The sequence below is a fragment of the Salmo salar genome, chromosome 27 (genome assembly GCF_965601325.2).
Source record: "Salmo salar chromosome 27, fSalSal1, whole genome shotgun sequence".
In the NCBI taxonomy this organism is placed as follows: domain Eukaryota; kingdom Metazoa; phylum Chordata; class Actinopteri; order Salmoniformes; family Salmonidae; genus Salmo; species Salmo salar.
The window spans coordinates 1,487,438-1,506,142 of NC_138317.1; the positions used below are offsets into that span (position 1 = coordinate 1,487,438).

Below are 18,705 nucleotides of genomic sequence, written 5' to 3' on the forward strand. Positions count from 1 at the left end.
GAGTTTGACAAGGTTTAAAGAATCTTATCCAAAATTATTCACAGCTGTAATCCCTTTTTACATTTAATTTTAAAATAGTGAAATATGAAGATAGTGGAAGCCTATACACCCCTTGCACAATGCACTGTATGTCCTGCCATGACATCACAAGGAGGCCATATACTTCTGTGTACATAATTAATTATCATCTGGAGAAGTACAGTAGAGCCAATACATCAATCATTGATGCTTTTCTTGTCAACATTTTATTGTTTGGTTTTTACAGAATAATTTCTCAAAATGTAATTGTTCGGTAAGAATAGAATTAAAGTTATCACAAACATTTATTGAAGACTGATTCTCTATCAGAGGTGATTAATCTGGGTAGTTAAATTGTCTTGTGGATGAAAGAATGTTCCAAGGTGTTCAAAGGCTGCCACTGTAAGGGGTCAAAGAGCATACAACTGAGGAAGCTTTCACCCGAATTAAGTATACATTTTCACAACTTGAATGTTATTGATTGCTTTTCAGATTTGAATCAGTTTCAGATTTATACAGTTACTCACCTGCAGGTTGGGAAGTCCGGTGCATTCCAGCCGTCCATGTATTCCTGCATAGTCCAGTTGAGACTAGGGCCCGGGATGTCTCCTGAAGGATTCAGTCTTCCACACGCTCCACACACTTTGTCAGCCATGTGGGCACTCACTGTCACTATGATCTCCTGAGAAAGGCTGTATGACACCTGAAGGCCTGACATCCTCTCAATCATCACTATCTTGTCAGAGACCATCACTGAGACCTCATTACTCAGCAGGCGTGGTAGAGTCACCTTCTTACCGTTTATCTGTGAACAACATTGAAAGAGAAAGTAACACTGATGGAATAGTATACCATCTGACAATCCTAGATACTGAAGGGAATTGGTGTCATCCATAAACAATATTTAATAATAAATATACGAGGTGACTCACCCATGTTTCATGCTTGCTGTTGACAGTGACAATCAGGTCATTAAAGTAGACATACACCGCAACAACACTCTTGAGGCCAGTCTTCCCACAGTCCTGCAAGGTCACCACCACTCTGAACCACTCTTCCACAAGAGCATTGTCACAAACTTTGATGATCTCATAGGCCCCCATGGCTGAGATTGCGCCACTTCTTCCATTGAAAAGGGTGAAGGCGCCATTAGTCTCCAACAAACACTTTTTGAGATAGCAGCCCCGGTGACCATCCTTGACCTGGCAGCTCTCGTCAGCCTTGCACTTGGTGGCCTCACACTTCACATCACCAGAGGCAGTGCAGGTGCAGAGCTCCTGGCAATCCTCTGACAACACAGACTCACCAATCTGAGGGAGAAAAATAGGTACAGTACATTGTTATTGTGGCAGCGTTATAAGGATGCAGTTCTTATCATATAGATACATACATTTTATCTTTGAATTTACATTGACTAATACCTTCTTGGACTATCCACTACTATACATTACAGTATACACATATTTACTGAAATATATACATCTGACAATAATGTGTATTTGTGGTACATATTCTTCTATTGTAATGTAAACACTACACATTGTTGGTGTATGTTCTAGGTACAGTGGGGGGGGAAAGTATTTGATCCCCTGCTGATTTTGTACGTTTGCCCACCTACAAAGAAATTATCAGTCTATAATTTTAATAGTAGGTTTATTTGAACAATGAGAGACAGAATAACAACAAAAAATCCAGAAAAACACATGTCAAAAATGTTATAAAATGATTTGCATTTTAATGAGGGAAATAAATATTTGACCCCTCTGCAAAACATGACTTAGTACTTGGTAGAAAAACCCTTGTTGGCAATCACAGAGGTCAGACTCTTCTTGTAGTTGGCCACCAGGTTTGCACACATCTCAGGAGGGATTTTGTCCCACTCCTCTTTGCAGATCTTCTCTAAGTCATTAAGGTTTCGAGGCTGACGTTTGGCAACTCGAACCTTCAGCTCCCTCCACAGATTTTCTATGGGATTAAGGTCTGGAGACTGGCTAGGCCACTCCAGGACCTTAATGTGCTTCTTCTTGAGCCACTCCTTTGTTGCCTTGGCCGTGTGTTTTGGGTCATTGTCATGCTGGAATACACATCCACGACCCATTTTCAATGCCCTGGCTGAGGGAAGGAGGTTCTCATCCAAGATTTGACGGTACATGGCCCCGTCCATCGTCCCTTTGATGCGGTGAAGTTGTCCTGTCCCCTTAGCAGGAAAACACCCCCAAAGCATACTGTTTCCACCTCCATGTTTGACGGTGGAGATGGTGTTCTTGGGGTCATAGGCAGCATTCCTCCTCCTCCAAACACGGCGAGTTGAGTTGATGTGTAACGCCCTGGCCATAGAGAGGGGTTTTTGTTCTTTATTTTTGGTTAGGCCAGGGTGTTACATTGGGTGGGCGTTCTATGTTAATTTTTCTATGTTTTTGTATTTCTTTGTTTCGTGCCGTGTGTGTGTGTGTGGCTCCCAATCAGGCACAGCTGTAGTTCGTTGTTGCTGATTGGGAGTCACACATAAGGAGCCTGTTTTTCCTTTGGGTTTTGTGGGGGATTGTTTCTGTTTATAGTGTTTCCTAACAGGACTGTTTTGCTGTCGTGTTTTGTTCATTTTTGTAGTGTTCTCTTTGTTCGAATTACATTTCAAGATGAACACTAACTCCGCTTCACCTTGGTCTACTCTCTCTTCCGACAGCCGTTACATGATGTCAAAGAGCTCCATTTTGGTCTCATCTGACCACAACACTTTCACCAGTTGTCCTCTGAGTCATTCAGATGTTCATTGTCAAACTTCAGACGGGCATGTATATGTATTCTTGAGCAGGGGGACCTTGCGGGCGCTGCAGTATTTCAGTCCTTCACGGCGTAGTGTGTTACCAATTGTTTTCTTGGTGACTATGATCCCAGCTGCCTTGAGATCATTGACAAGATCCTCCCGTGTAGTTCTGGGCTGATTCCTCACCGTTCTCATGATCATTGCAACTCCACGAGGTGAGATCTTGCATGGAGCCCCAGGCCGAGGGAGATTGACAGTTCTTTTGTGTTTCTTCCATTTGCAAATAATCGCACCAAATGTTGTCACCTTCTCACCAAGCTGCTTGGCGATGGTCTTGTAGCCCATTCCAGCCTTGTGTAGGTCTACAATCTTGTCCCTGACATCCTTGGAGAGCTCTTTGGTCTTGGCCATGGTGGAGAGTTTGGAATCTGATTGATTGATTGCTTCTGTGGACAGGTGTCTTTTATACAGGTAACAAGCTGCGGTTAGGAGCACTCCCTTTAAGATTGTGCTCCTAATCTCAGCTCGTTACCTGTATAAAAGACACCTGGGAGCCAGAAATATTTCTGATTGAGAGGGGGTCAAATACTTATTTCCCTCATTAAAATGCAAATCAATTTATAACATTTCTGACATGCATTGTTCTCGATATTTTTGTTGTTATTCTGTCTCTCACTGTTCAAATAAACCTACCAATGAAATTATAGACTGATAATTTCTTTGTCAGTGGGCAAACGTACAAAATCAACAGGGGATCAAATACTTTTTTCCCTCACTGTAAACCCCACCTTGTAGGTGTGTCCTTTGTGGTAACAACTGCACAGGTCCCACTTAACACAGCCTGTCCCATTGAAGTAGTAGTCTGCATTGCAGGCACAGCCCTCAGCACAGGTGGTAGGGCAGGTGATAATGTCAGAGAGGCCGGGACATGGGGTGGCACAGATCTCAGAGCAGCTCTGGTAGTGGCTGTTGGCAGGACAGTCCAGGGCTACACAGGAATAGACTAAGTGATTAGACATGCAATATTGTGTCCAGCCACAACACTCAATACTCCAGACTGCAGAAATCAAAATCACCTTTATTCGCCAAATACATTTACATGTACCAGGAATTTGACCTGATGAAATGGTGCTGAAATCAATAATCGGAATATACAGACCGAATATATACACAAAAGAAAGCCAAAGCCAAATGTGTCCCAATCCACAGACTACTAAATACTTACGACAGAAGGTCGCTGTTCTCCAGTTATTGATGTTCACCCCAAAGTTCTGGCAGTCATTCATGTACGCTGATATGCTTTGACAGAGAACCTTGCGGTCTCCCTCAGACAAGCAGACATCATAGACACAATCTCTGAAGTAAGAGGTGGGGTCTATCACATTGTGGCAGGCAACGAAAGGACCTTGAGGGTTTGTGATGATGCTACAGTCAGCCTCAAATATGAGTTTCTTCTTTGCCCCACACTTCGGGCAGAATTCTCCGCTGCAGCCATCCTCACAAACCACATGTGGCACACTGATCTTCCAGGCTGCCCCAAAGGTCAGGAGGTCCTTGGTTACTTTCCCATCAGGCAGTTGAAACTCATCAGTCTTGTTATCATTGAAATTGCCACACAGACCACAGGTCTTGCCCCGGTAGTTGCCAGGGACAGTGACAACGATGTGGTACACAAGGTCATAGGTGACTCTCAGGCCAAAGTCTGTTGTGATGACATCATAGGTGCCCTCTTGGTAGGCCTGCACTGTTCCGTTGTTAAGATTCACAGGGAGGCTCATCATAATTCCATTTACCTGGATGAATGGCATATCAAATATGACAAAAACATATGGCTAGTATCAAGCCTTATCTAATTATATGCACTAGGTTAGTTATATACTTTATGACCTATTATTTTCTTAAAGTGATTATGGAATTGTCTCATGCTAATTAATCAAATACAAAAATAGTATGGGTGCATTTTTCATACCAGTCAAATTAAATACTAACCATTATCATTCCTGCTTGATTCCTCCTTAGAACCAGGGTATTACCATAGACTTCTACAGCCACAAGCTTGGCAACAGATACCTTTGGATTATTTGACATGGCGTACCACTTCTCATTCTCCACCACAACAGAGAAGGGGTTGAGGCGTGTCCCCTCTAGATAGCAGCCTTGAGCTGCAGTGTAGGTGCAGGTACCTTGGAAGTCATATAAGCTGTTGTCAAAGGTCTTGTAATGTGGGTCACCTGAGATGGTGCAGACTCCCTTTCCAACAGCCTGGCAATCCCTAACACCATTCTTCACCTCACACGTCTCATGGGGGCCACAGCTGAACTTCACACACTTCACCTGATCAATAAAATAAGACATAATTAAGCCATGAAAATATCCTTCACATCAAAAAACTTTTATTGTTTGGATGTATAGAGTAACACTTGATTAGATCAAGGGCAAATATGTTTCTTTGCTCAAATATTAAAAAGTTAAACTAAACCATGTATCGTTCCGAAATGTTAATACACATACAGCTACATTTGAAGTATGTACAGAATTTCAACAAAAATACAGAAAATGGACCAAAAGGCAAATATATGACTAGCATTTCTTACTAAGACCAATGTAAACATACCTTGCCATTGCATGTGCACTCCTCCTGACAGAGCCCATTGGGATGGAAGACTTGGCCATTTTTGTAGTATTTATCATTGTAAAGACAACCACATTGCGAGAGGGGCACACACTTTGTTCCATTAAGTACATAGCCCTTGTCACACATACAGCTCTTCACACAACTGGTTTTGCACATGGAGGGACCTTCTGGGTCTTCACAGGTGGCAGGGCAGCCCCTTCCACACACCTCATAGTGGCTGTTCTCTGGGCATTCAGGGGCATCTTTTGGGGGGATTAAGGGCAGAAATTATAAGAAAAGTATGGTTACACTTTCACGCAGTTAGTGTTCACCAGTCACCCTTGGGAGAATAACTGTTGCTTGATACACAATATGACACATTTGATTGACATACCTGGGTTACCAGAGGCAGGGGATCCATAGCCATTGGCATAAGCCCCACCAATGCTGTAGATAGCGAATGGGGAGTTAGCGTGGGCTATCTGCTGGAAGCTAGCTCCAGTGCCATACAAGACCTCAGCCCATGAGTACTCGGTTCCGTCCACTTTGTGCCACTCGATGTTTAAGGGCATTGGAAGCTTGTCTACCGTGAACCCACCCAGGTCCTTGGTAAGAGCAACCATTACAAACATGTTGTGGAAGCCAGCTTGCCCTTCTAGAGCATATGAAGTGCTGAATTGATCAGTTGGTAGAATGGTGAACAGAAAAGGGTCGTAGTATTGCTTCTTTCCTATGTCACCTCCGTTGAACTCATACAGGACCTGAATGCCTTTGTCAGCACTCAAGTAATAGGAATTTGGCCAGGTGACAATGAGCTCCAACGTTTGTCCTGGGAACATTGGTAGTGTAAGGTAATCGATACCAGTTTGAATCACTTTGACTTGAGTGTACTGAGATGTTTGGATGTAAAGACTATCATATCTGTTGATGTCTTTATGGAAAGGTAGTGGTGCAACAATGAATTCCTTCCCCCAACTCTTAACGGGCTGGAGCTGCTCATAGACGTGGTTGCAGCCAGTATATTTCTTAGCACAGCTGTGTCCTGAGAGAACTCCTACTGGAAACTTAGAGATCACGTTGGTGCCACTCAGATCAAACTGGCTCTGAATCTGTACACTCTCAAAGGGCATAAGATCGATTGTCAGCTTGCTGCCTGCAAAATACTTTTGCCTTTGGAATGTCACCGGGCCAGTCAGATAGACCTCAACCCCAAAGTTCTTCTCTTTGTAGTTGATGATGGAAAACTCTTTGGAGAACCTATCACCAGCGGTCGACATGGGGGTGAAGATGAAGTACTCTGTTCCCCAGTCCTTCAAGGGGTAGACGACAGAGGTGTCAGCTGTTTCCTTTTTGTAGTTGAATGACAACACTGTGACCTCCTGGGAAGCTTCGATCAGGACAGTGGGGAAGTTCTTCTTGCTGCCAATCATCTCTACTCCTTTGGGTAGGTCAAAGGTCACGCTTTTACCAGGGTCAACTGTCTTCTCATAGTCCTTCCCAAGGGCAGTTACCTTGACCTTAGTGGGTTGGAGGGAGATGGGGGGAGATGCCACTTCAATCTTAAAGCTTGAGCCTTTATAGTCTTCAATATAATTTTGCATGAAGGCTGTGGCAAACTCTTTCCCTGCTGGCCCAGCAGAGCAAAGTCCTAGAAAACAATGTTTCAAAAATGTTCATAAAATCTATGGAAAAAACTTAAAGTTCACTAAGGATAACAATTATGCAAGCCACCAACATCACACTATCTATTTTTGATGCGACATAAATTCTGAAGGTAAAGTTAATAGTGCAGTTAGAATAGTGCGAGATAATGATAATATTATGATTTAGGAAGGGAAAAAACCTTTGTTATCTGACTCAGTTTAGCTTGAAGTCAAAGACAACCTTGGTAATTTTCAGGAGAAAAACAACACCCCACATGAAAAATTACTACAGTTTACTATCAAATTCCGTAGTAAAGTGTAGTACAGTATACTGTAGAATACTATGCTCCACACTGTAGTATTCCTAGATCATGTGTAGAACTTAGGGACAGATCAAAATTTACTGGGGGGAGAGGCAGGTCCAACTGAAGGTGTTATCCCCCCAAAAATGCACCCCCTCCCAAACATAAAAAACATTTGCCACATGATCCTCCCCTTGTACTATAAAATAAAATGAACACGCTCCCTCCTCATATAATTAACTCAAAATAATGTTGACAAGAACAAATAACAATAACTGTAGCGATCCTGTGTTTATGAATGTTTATGTGACTTCATGCTTTTGTGGCACAGTAGACCCCACACAGGGCTACGGGCAAGAAGGTTGAGGGTTTGCCAACCACCACAGACGAGCTCAGTCTTCCTGTCTGTTTCTGTAAGTATAGACGCTGTGAGATGAGAAGCAAGTACAGGGAGTGAATATTTAATGAATAAACAGACAGGAAACAAAACACGACCAGCGTCTGGACAAGGGACACATAACGACATTAATGCTGACTCGGGAAACAAACTGAGTAAGTGACAGATATAGGGGAGGTAATTAATAATGTGATGGAGTCCAGGTGAGTCCAATGAAGCGCTGATGCACGTAACGATGGTGACAGGTGTGCGTAATGATGAGCAGCCTGGCGGCCTCGAGCACCAGAGAGCAGGAGAGCGGGCAGACATGACAGTTTCATTACACTATGATCAGCTATGGGGAAATCGGATTTTCTACATTTTGATGCCATATTTATAATTATATAAAATATATGCAACGAATTTTCCCCCAACAGGTTTCTGTGCCAATGCACCACACAACCAATTAACAAAGCAAACCGACTTTGGGCACTTCAATATCATTGTTTGCTTGTTCAACACCAAAATAGTAGACTGTCAATCTGGATAAACAGAAAATACATTCCTCCCTACTGGAGCTGGCCCCATTTTGGTCGACTGAGATTTCTTAATTAAAGCAGTCTCAAATATGTTTTTTTTTTCATAGCGCACAAGACACCAATCTGAGTTGCGCCTGTCTCAGTGGACTAATCCATTGTGGAGGCTGTGGGGATGGCACAGTCCATCACTCTAAGACATGTGCTACTGAAATTGTATATGGTTATATTATGTAAGAACAATGGTGCAACTAGGGTTGCAAAATTACTGGAACTTTCAATAAATTCCCTGGTTTTCCCAAAATACAGGATGGAATAAACAGGAAATCCAGAATCCTCCAACCAGGATTTTTGGAAAACCAGTGAATTTATAGAACATTACTGGAATTTTCCAACCCTAGGTGCAACACTAATAAAAAAAACATATTATTTTATGACCAATGTGCTTTCACCCGCATTGGATAGCAGTTGTGGTCTGCAGTTCTGAAGCATAGCTTAATCTTCTATGCGCAGTTGAATTGGCACCTTTTCCTAGACCATGTTGCTATGTGCATCATGGAAAAGTTAACCAGTATATTGGTGTTGAGAACAATGCGACGGAAGCAGCAGCGGAGTGAGAAGAGAAAACAGCCCTTGCCTTGTCTAAGAAAAGTGAAGAGAGAGAAACCCCATCTTAATAAGGTAGCCTATCAGTTAAATGTGCCTGGCTTTATAAACAATCCATATATATCAACAGAAATAAGACAGATCTGACTTTTGTTGCCTTTTGAGTAGTGAGTTCTAAGCCGCACGCAATTTTACAATTTCAGCTGTTTTGAATCTTTGCTATGCTATAAGATTTTATTTTTTTCTCCCATGGACAGCCTCACTCCCTACCTTGTAAAATTACCCAGTATCTAAGGCTTGACAATATCACAATGTCATTAAACTTTTTGGTGTTTTGTAACAGATGTCTCTGTCCGTTCATCAAATTGCTGCTGCACAGTTTGGATTAACTGACAAAACCAATCCAAAAAATACATATATAGGCAAAGATTTTTAAAAGTGACTGGGATTGCACAAAAAAAGTCAGGGACTTATTACCATTGTGGGTCACATTTTTTACAAAAATATACACTACCGTTCAAAAGCTTGGTCACTTAGAAATGTCCTTGTTTTTGAAAGAAAAGTACATTTCTTTGTCCATTAAAATAACATCAAATTGATCAGAAATACAGTGTAGACATTGCTAATGTTCTAAATGACTATTGTAGCTGGAAACGACAGATTTTTAATGGAATATCTACATGGGCCCATTATCAGTAACCATCACTCCTGTGTTCCAATGGCACGTTGTGTTAGCTAATCCAGTTTATCATTTTAAAATGCTAATTTATCATTAGAAAACCCTTTTGCAATTATGTTAGCACAGCTGAAAACTGTTTCAGAAGAAAGTCCTTTGTTCCTGGCTATTTTGAGCCTGTAATTGAACCCACAAATGCTGATGATCCAGATACTCAACTAGTCTAAAGAAGGCCAGTTTTACTGCTTCTTTAAATCAACACAACAGTTTTCAGCTGTGCTAACATTTTTTTGTTGCAGTTATTCAAATGACATTTTCACTACAGCCTAGGGTAGAATGTTGTACTTGCTTGAAAACAATAACGCTATTATTCATTGCATTGTAGTGTTGTAGGCTAGTCTAGGTAGGATAATTGTATTGTCCCTAAACAACATCAATAGGGGATATTTTTGAGCTGTGTGTCACATCTTCACTGTTCTTTCATGCGCAATGATACACCTGGCCTCTCCGCTGCCTATCAGCTTTTCCTATTGGTTCTTATGGAGTCATATTACAATGGATGCCGTTTTGAATGCTTTTATGTGTGGTATGATTGCTAGTTATCCTATTGTAGATCTGGACAAACGATCCACCTACCACTATTGTCACTATGAACGGTGGATAGAGTGCAGGATAGACCATTAGACAGGTGGACTATAGTGACCTGTGGTATTGTAAAGGTTAGCATATGGTAAAGTGTAGTGCATAAGGCAAGTACCTAAACACCTTGATAAAGGTAAGTACCTAAACACCTTGATAAAGGGGAGGCACATGCAAGTAAAACCTGCTAACAGCAAATGTAAACCAGGGGGGGAAAATGCACTACCCTCCCCTGTACCCAATAAAAAAAACACACAACTCGCCCCAGAGCAACAAAAAAAGTTTTACAACCCTCCCCTATTTTGGACCACCCCTCTTCCCCAGTAAACAACACCATCATTAAGTTTGCAGACGACACAACAGTGGTAGGCCTGATCACCGACAACGATGAGACAGCCAATAGGGAGATCAGAAACCTGGCCGGGTGGTGCCAGAATAACAACCTCTCCCTCAACGTAACCAAGACTAAGGAGATGATTGTGGACTACAGGAAAAGGAGGACTGAGCACGCCCCCATTCTCATCGACGGGGCTGTAGTGGAGCAGGTTGAGAGCTTCAAGTTCCTTGGTGTCCACATCAACAACAAACTAGAATGGTCCAAAAACACTAAGACAGTCGTGAAGAGGGCACAACAAAGCCTATTCCCTCTCAGGAAACTAAAAAGATTTGGCATGGGTCCTGAGATCCTCAAAAGGTTCTACAGCTGCAACATCCTGACTGGTTGCATCACTGCCTGGTATGGTAATTGCTCTGCCTCTGACCGCAAGTCACTACAGAGGGTAGTGCGTACGGCCCAGTACATCACTGGGGCTATGCTGCCTGCCATTCAGGACCTCTATACCAGGCGGTGTCAGAGGAAGGCCCTAAAAATTGTCAAAGACCCCAGCCACCCCAGTTATAGACTGTTCTCTCTACTACCGCATGGCAAGTGGTACCGGAGTGCCAAGTCTAAGACAAAAAGGCTTCTCAACAGTTTTTACCCCCAAGCCATAAGACTCCTGAACAGGTAATCAAATGGCTACCCGGACTATTGCATTGTGTGCCCCCCCCCCCAGCCCCTCTTTTTTACGCTGCTGCTACTCTCTGTTTATCATATATGCATAGTCACATTAACTATACATTCATGTACATACTACCTCAATCAGCCTGACTAACCGGTGTCTGTATGTAGCCTTGCTACTTTTATAGCCTCGCTACTGTATATAGCCTGTCTTTTTACTGTTGTTTTATTTCTTTACTTACCTACTGTTCACCTAACACCTTTTTTGCACTATTGGTTAGAGCCTGTAAGTAAGCATTTCACTGTAAGGTCTACACCTGTTGTTTTCGGCGCACGTGACAAATAAACTTTGATTTGTCAAAGACTTTTCAAGAGTGGGCATTCAACTGAGACTGCTCTTCTCTGTGTCACGGAGGCTCTCCGCACTGCTAAAGCTAACTCTCTCTCCTCTGCTCTCATCCTTCTAGACCTATCTGCTGCCTTTGATACTGTGAACCATCAGATCCTCCTCTCCACCCTCTCCGAGTTGGGCATCTCCGGCGCGGCCCACGCTTGGATTGCGTCCTACCTGACAGGTCGCTCCTACCAGGTGGCGTGGCGAGAATCTGTCTCCGCACCATGCGCTCTCACCACTGGTGTCTCCCAGGGCTCTGTTCTAGGCCCTCTCCTATTCTCGCTATACACCAAGTCACTTGGCTCTGTCATATCCTCACATGGTCTCTCCTATCATTGCTATGCAGACGACACACAATTAATCTTCTCCTTTCCCCCTTCTGATAACCAGGCGGCGAATCGCATCTCTGCATGTCTGTCAGACATATCAGTGTGGATGACGGATCACCAGCTCAAGCTGAACCTCGGCAAGACGGAGCTGCTCTTCCTCCCGGGGAAGGACTGCCCGTTCCATGATCTCGCCATCACGGTTGACAACTCCCTTGTGTCCTCCTCCCAGAGTGCTAAGAACCTTGGCGTGATCCTGGACAACACCCTGTCGTTCTCCACTAACATCAAGGCGGTGACCCGATCCTGTAGGTTCATGCTCTACAACATTCGCAGAGTACGACCCTGCCTCAAACAGGAAGTGGCGCAGGTCCTAATCCAGGCACTTGTCATCTCCCGTCTGGATTACTGCAACTCGCTGTTGGCTGGGCTCCCTGCCTGTGCCATTAAACCCCTACAACTCATCCAGAATGCCGCAGCCCGTCTGGTGTTCAACCTTCCCAAGTTCTCTCACGTCACCCCGCTCCTCCGCTCTCTCCACTGGCTTCCAGTTGAAGCTCGCATCCGCTACAAGACCATGGTGATTGCCTACGGAGCTGTGAAGGGAACGGCACCTCCATACCTTCAGGCTCTGATCAGGCCCTACACCCAAACAAGGGCACTGCGTTCATCCACCACTGGCCTGCTGGCCCCCCTACCTCTGAGGAAGCACAGTTCCCGCTCAGCCCAGTCAAAACTGTTCGCTGCTCTGGCACCCCAATGGTGGAACAAGCTCCCTCACGACGCCAGGACAGCGGAGTCAATCACCACCTTCTGGAGACACCTGAAACCCCACCTCTTTAAGGAATACCTAGGATAGGATAAAGTAATCCTTCTAACCCCCCCCCCCCTTAAAAGATTTAGATGCACTATTGTAAAGTGTTTGTTCCACTGGATATCATAAGGTGAATGCACCATTTTGTAAGTTGCTCTGGATAAGAGCGTCTGCTAAATGACTTAAATGTAAATGTAAATGTAATTTGTTTTGATTTGGAAATAGCAATCTGTCCCTTACTATCTAATTTGTAGTATACTATACTACACACTGTAGTATCCCTCGATCATCTAGTGCTGTAGGGCAGCCCCCGAAGTGACCCTTCTTATCAACACTTTGCAAAAGTTTTTATTGTCTTCACAGGAATTCAGCCTTCTCTGTGTTGATCTCACCAACCCCCATTGTCACACCTCTGGGTAGCAAGGGTTCTGTTTGATTACATCATGTAGGTCCGATATATAATTGGAGGTTACCTTACAGTAATACTATTGGTCAACAACTCAGATTTTGAATCCAGACATCTCATGTTATAAAGAGTGTTAGTTTCAACGTCTCCTGCTCTTTTTTGTTCCTGAACTGCTGTGGTGAGATTCTCTCTCTCATCATGTGTAATACTTACTATAGAATATTATACTCACATTGTAGTATCCCTCGATCATGTAGCGCTTACTTTAGGATTTTGTAGTATATGTAAGGCTAATTAATGAGGGGCTATGCATTCTATGGAAAATAATTAACGATGTGGAAGGTGTGTCCTGACCTTCCACGGAGGTCAGGACACAACGCCCCGAGTTGATTATCCATTTTACATCATGGCTATAATTTAACACATTTGCCGGTAGAAATGTGTTCAACATCCACTGAAGTAGCTAGCAAGTTTACTACCTATAGTAGTTGCCAAGATAACCAACCAAACAGACTTCCTAGTCAGACCTAGCACGCTATTATGAAAATCAATTCAACAATACCAATACTGTTTTCAATTCGACTTTTGCTTTCAAAAGCAGCTCAAACAAATCTTGTAAAAATGAACTATGGCCATTGAATTCTACCGTGCAAATTTACAGGTAAATAATACACACTCCAGAATGACCTTCAAGCCAATCAGAAAAAAGTATGCCACAATTCCATGGTATAATTAAGTGATAAGGCCCGAGAGGGTGTGGTATATGACCATTAAAACACAGATAGTTCAAAAATATATTTGATTATACCATGGCATTGTTGAATACTTATTTCTGATTGGCTTGAAGGGCATTCTAGAGCATGCATTATTTCCCTATAACGCACTGTATATTTGCACGGTAAACAATCTGGAAAAATAATGCAATTCCTTGGAAGGTCAGTTCCACTCCGCTAGCGCGTCGTGGAACACACCTTCCACGTTGTTCATTATTTTCCATAGAAAGCATAGCCCCTCGTTGATTATCCCTTATGTCATGACGTTGGCCTGTGGGTAAGGTTTATGACCCCCCCATAAATACCTTTCTCCCTTCCCCTCTCTCTCTGACCCTACTGAAGGACTTTTGAATAGCCTTTGTTAAATATAGAGTCTGGGAACATCAAACAAATGGGGAAAAGGAACCATATTTCGGTAATAGAACCAGTTGGAAATATACCAGGTACTTAATGAGTATGGATGTCAGTTCGGTTGTCATCTGAGACATTAGGACTGATGACAGGATGACATAAACTGTACCTGCGAAAGTCTACACATTCTAGTTATCAGATTCACATGGAATTGTTGTGCAATTTAAATGTTTGATATTGAAACTGTTTGTTGGGAGATTAAATGTAATTTTAGCTTCCAAATGAGAGAATTGGGTTTTCATAAGGAAAGAGCCCTGACCAATCAGTGGCCCACACCTGTGAAGAGACAGGGGTTATAAACGATGAAACACACCCTTCTCCCCTCGCTACTATATAAGTCAGTGACGAAATGTAACCACCAGTTCCGGGTACGCGAGGTCTGCAGCCTATGCGTTAATAGGACACACATGTCAAGTACAGAACTAAGCCAACCTCGGCGTGAGCTTTGGTTGCGAATGGTATGAACTTTGAACCCTTATTCACTACAGAAGTGATACTTCCTAGCCGTTGAGTTAGCAGCGGCCACTGTAAACATGGGCTAGGAAAGGACGGACGACGTACCCAGTCTAACACACAACGAAGATACTACAACGTATCCATTTTACCACCAGTGACATTCTTCCGAGGACAGGAAGATCTATGTTGGTCAACACGGCCAGCATCTACGACCAACCTACCGAAGCGCAGCTCAGAGTAAATATTTATTGCATTTTCCTTTTCCAAATGGGCGGTAATTTAGAATGCATACGATACTGTATTTACGAGGGCATAGCTGCTTTCTGTGTTCCTCAGTCTTCCCGCTCTTTCATTCAAGCCCAACCCCCTTTCTTTGTGTAACAAGCCGCCATGCCGGTTTAGCCCACTAGGGCACATTCTCCTATCATTTCCTTGTAACCATATCTGTTTATGCATTTCTGTGAATTATTTAGTTTAGTAAAGAAATGATTTTAAGACAATTGATGTGTGGATGACTCATAGTGAAGACTGGGTTCGTGTAGATAACCAACAATTTATGGAATGAGACTGGCGTGAGGTAAACTAACACATCATTGATCAGAGGACTCATGGATCAGAAATTATAATATCTGAAAGTTATATTAGGAAAATTATAACTTTGTAATCTGAATATTTTCCTTGGTCCCCCGACCTCCTAGTTAATTACAGTTACACGATTAATCAGTTTAATCGCGTAATAATAATTACATAGAGTTATTTGATAAACATGTCTTCAGTTTAATGATGCCAAAGACACGACACTTACATATACCACGGCTAAGGGCTGTTGTTATGCACAACGCAACAAGGAGTGCCTGGATAAAGCCATTAGCCATGGTATATTGGCCAAATACCACACACCCCAAGGTGGCTTATTGCTATTATAAACTGGTTGCCAACATAATTAGAACAGTAAATAGTATATTTTGTCATTTGTGTATACGGTCTGCTATACCACGGCTTTCAGCTAATCAGCATTCAGGGCTCGAACCACCCATTTTATAATACAGTATCCTACAGTCATGTCCACAAAAAATAGCTTGCTTACTATCTCGTACTTACCACCAAGCAGCAGAACCACGAAGCATTGCAGTGACCCCTTCATCCTTACGGCCAAAAAACAAATACAAATGGTTATCCCCTGACACCACATAACAGACATCTAAAGGGCATTCCAAATGGATTCTACATATGGTAGAATACATAACTTCAGAAACATCCCAAACATAGTATTGTCAAGGGAAATGAGTAATAATATGATTTTTTGTAGACCTACATGACTTGACCTACTATTCAACAAACTTTTAAAAAAAATCTGAAATCTCTTACCTGGATGACTGGCTTGATGGGCTCCTGGGTGCATGCCTTATATTTGGTTGGTCTTCCAGATAACAGCCAATCAGTACAGAGCTGGCACCTTTATCAGGTGCCACCTGCCAGGACAGGTGTCACCTCTGTACATGGCCAACCCTTCTGTCCAGATGTTATCACTTATCAAATCTTATATAGGCATACACCCATACAATCCGGAGGCTTGGTTGCTGTTAATGTGTATTCTATTAGCAACTCAAAACCATTTCCTGTATCCACAACAATGCAGAGTTTAACGGTCCAATCAAGCCGTTTTTATCTCAATATCAAATCATTTCTGAGTACCAATTAAGTACCTTACTGTCATTGTTTTTAATGAAATTGGTCAGAAATACAATTTCTTATTGGACTATAAACTAATTTATTGCCTGGTGATGTCACCAGGCTGGCAAAAACTGCCACAGGCTGAAGTTTCAGGCGGTCTTTTCAAGCAGCTCTTACACTAAAAAGGAATGATCAACATTTTCACGATTTTATTCCAACCTCAAAGTGTGGAAGTATACCCTCAGTTTATTAGGTACACCCATCTAGTACCTTTGCCCCCGGAACAGCCTGAATTCTTCAGGGCATGGAAACATTACTCAATTGGTATCAAGGGACCTAACATGTGTCAGGAAAACATTCCCCACACCATTACAACACCGCCAGCAGCCTGTACTGTTGACACCAGGCAGAATGGGTCCATGGACTCTTGCTGTTTACACCAAATTCTGGCTCTGCCATCAGCATGATGCAACAGGAACCGGGATTCGTCGGACAGGGCAATGTTTTTCCATTCCTCAAATTGTCCAGTGTTGGTGATGGCTTGCCCACTGAAGCTAATGCTTCTTGTTTTTAGCTAATTGGAGTGGAACCTGGTGTGGTCGTCTGCTGCAATAGCCCATCCGTGAAAAGGACCGATGAGTTGTGCTTTCCGAGATGCCGTTCTGCACACCACTGTTGTGCTGTGCCGTTATTTGCCTGTTTGTGGCCCGCTTGTTAGCTTGCACGATTTTTGCCATCTCATCAACAATCTGTTTTCGCCCACAGGACTGTCCCTGGCTGGATGTTTTTTGGTTGTCGCATCATTCTCGGTAAACTCTAGGCACCTTAGTTTGTGAAAAGCCCAGGAGGCCGGCTGTTTCTGAGATACCAGCAGGCCTGGCACCGACGATCACACTACTCTCAAAATGGCTTAGGTCACTCCTTTTGCACATTCTAACGTTCAATCGAACAGTAACTGAATGCCTTGATGCCTTTCTGACTGCTTTATATAGCAAGCCACGGCCACATGAGCAAACCATTTTCGTGAATTGGGTGGTGTACCTAATAAACTGGCCATTATATAAGACAGGAAAATCACGTTTTTGACTGCATTGGGCGTTTAAGTAAAACATACTGATAAATATGAAAAATAGATAAATTGATGACATTTGCTAGCTTCAGTGAAATGTTATTGTAATATTCAGTAGATGTTATATCTAATGGCATACCATCCCCAACAAATAGATTGCAGTTGAGTTGGTCATCCAGCATCCTTATGACATTAGGTGAAATTGATTATTGTAAAGTGTAGACCTATGTATTACTATCATCAAACTGCTGAAAGTGGCCTGTCTTCACAAATTAAATGGGTTAGCCTAGTGGTTAGAGTGACAAGGTGAAAAATCTGTCTATGTGCCCTTCAGCAAGACACTTAACCGTAACCCTAATTTCGCTGTCCACAATGGCAGACCCTGGCTGTGACCCCACTCTCTGAGGGTGTCTCAGGGAGTGGGAAATGCAAAAAACACATACAATTCACACATGCGTATAAATTACACACTTGTACATGTGAAATAGAAGAAAACAAATATAGCACCCACCAAATGAACCTCTAGCTCTAGTTAGATCCCTGTAGGCCTACTCTGTAAAGGGTTCTAGCGTAGGATTTGGGAACACTTTCAACCTACCTTTACTTGGAGATACTTCCTTCATTCTAGATTTGGAAGGCACCGGCATCTTATAAATAAATGCCTGTTTCCAGTTGCAGGTGGAACGACGGTAACTAGGAAATAATCAGAAAGACATTAAATCCACTTTTTGTACCGAGTGAGAAATGCCTCTCGTATGTGTGTATATCTTTCTTAATAAGGTCGCGCTGTGTGACTGACATGCTGTCATCTTCTTCTACATGTGGCCGCATTGCTTAGAAATGACTATTTCCCGCAAAGATTTTTGGACATGCAAGATGTCCAGCAGCTAATATGACAGTTTAAAAATATAGCTTGTCCAAAAAAAGTGGTCAATTGGTGCAACTTACCTTGGGCATGGGGTAAATTGAGCATAGGGACATGATTAGCCATTGGCTCAACTTGCCCCTAGCCAAATGACACAATTTACCCCAAAGCAACCTTTTTGACTATATTAGCCCACACAGCTACAAGGATTCACTTTCATGCTAGGTTCCGGACCTTATATTGCAGCTTAAAACTATCTAGTTTGGTTGAGATACACTACTAGACCAAAAGTATGTGAACACCTGCTCGTTGCACACCTCATTCCAAAATCATGGGCATTAAA

At 42.7% G+C, this 18,705-nt stretch overlaps 1 protein-coding gene across 1 annotated transcript; it reads right to left on the reverse strand.

The window, feature by feature from the left end:
- Window positions 1–222: 222 nt before the first annotated feature.
- LOC106588158 (IgGFc-binding protein) lies at window positions 223–16,241 on the reverse strand. The gene is made up of 10 exons (XM_014176851.3): window positions 16,123–16,241; window positions 15,856–15,899; window positions 5,791–7,044; window positions 5,397–5,659; window positions 4,772–5,116; window positions 4,008–4,575; window positions 3,571–3,770; window positions 951–1,328; window positions 546–823; window positions 223–418 (listed from the first exon to the last, which is right to left on the reverse strand). Exons 2-10 carry the CDS (start codon window positions 15,896–15,898, stop codon window positions 406–408), a joined length of 3,342 nt encoding a protein of 1,113 aa, XP_014032326.1. The 5' UTR covers window position 15,899; window positions 16,123–16,241; the 3' UTR covers window positions 223–405.
- Between the last annotated feature and the right edge of the window lie 2,464 nt (window positions 16,242–18,705).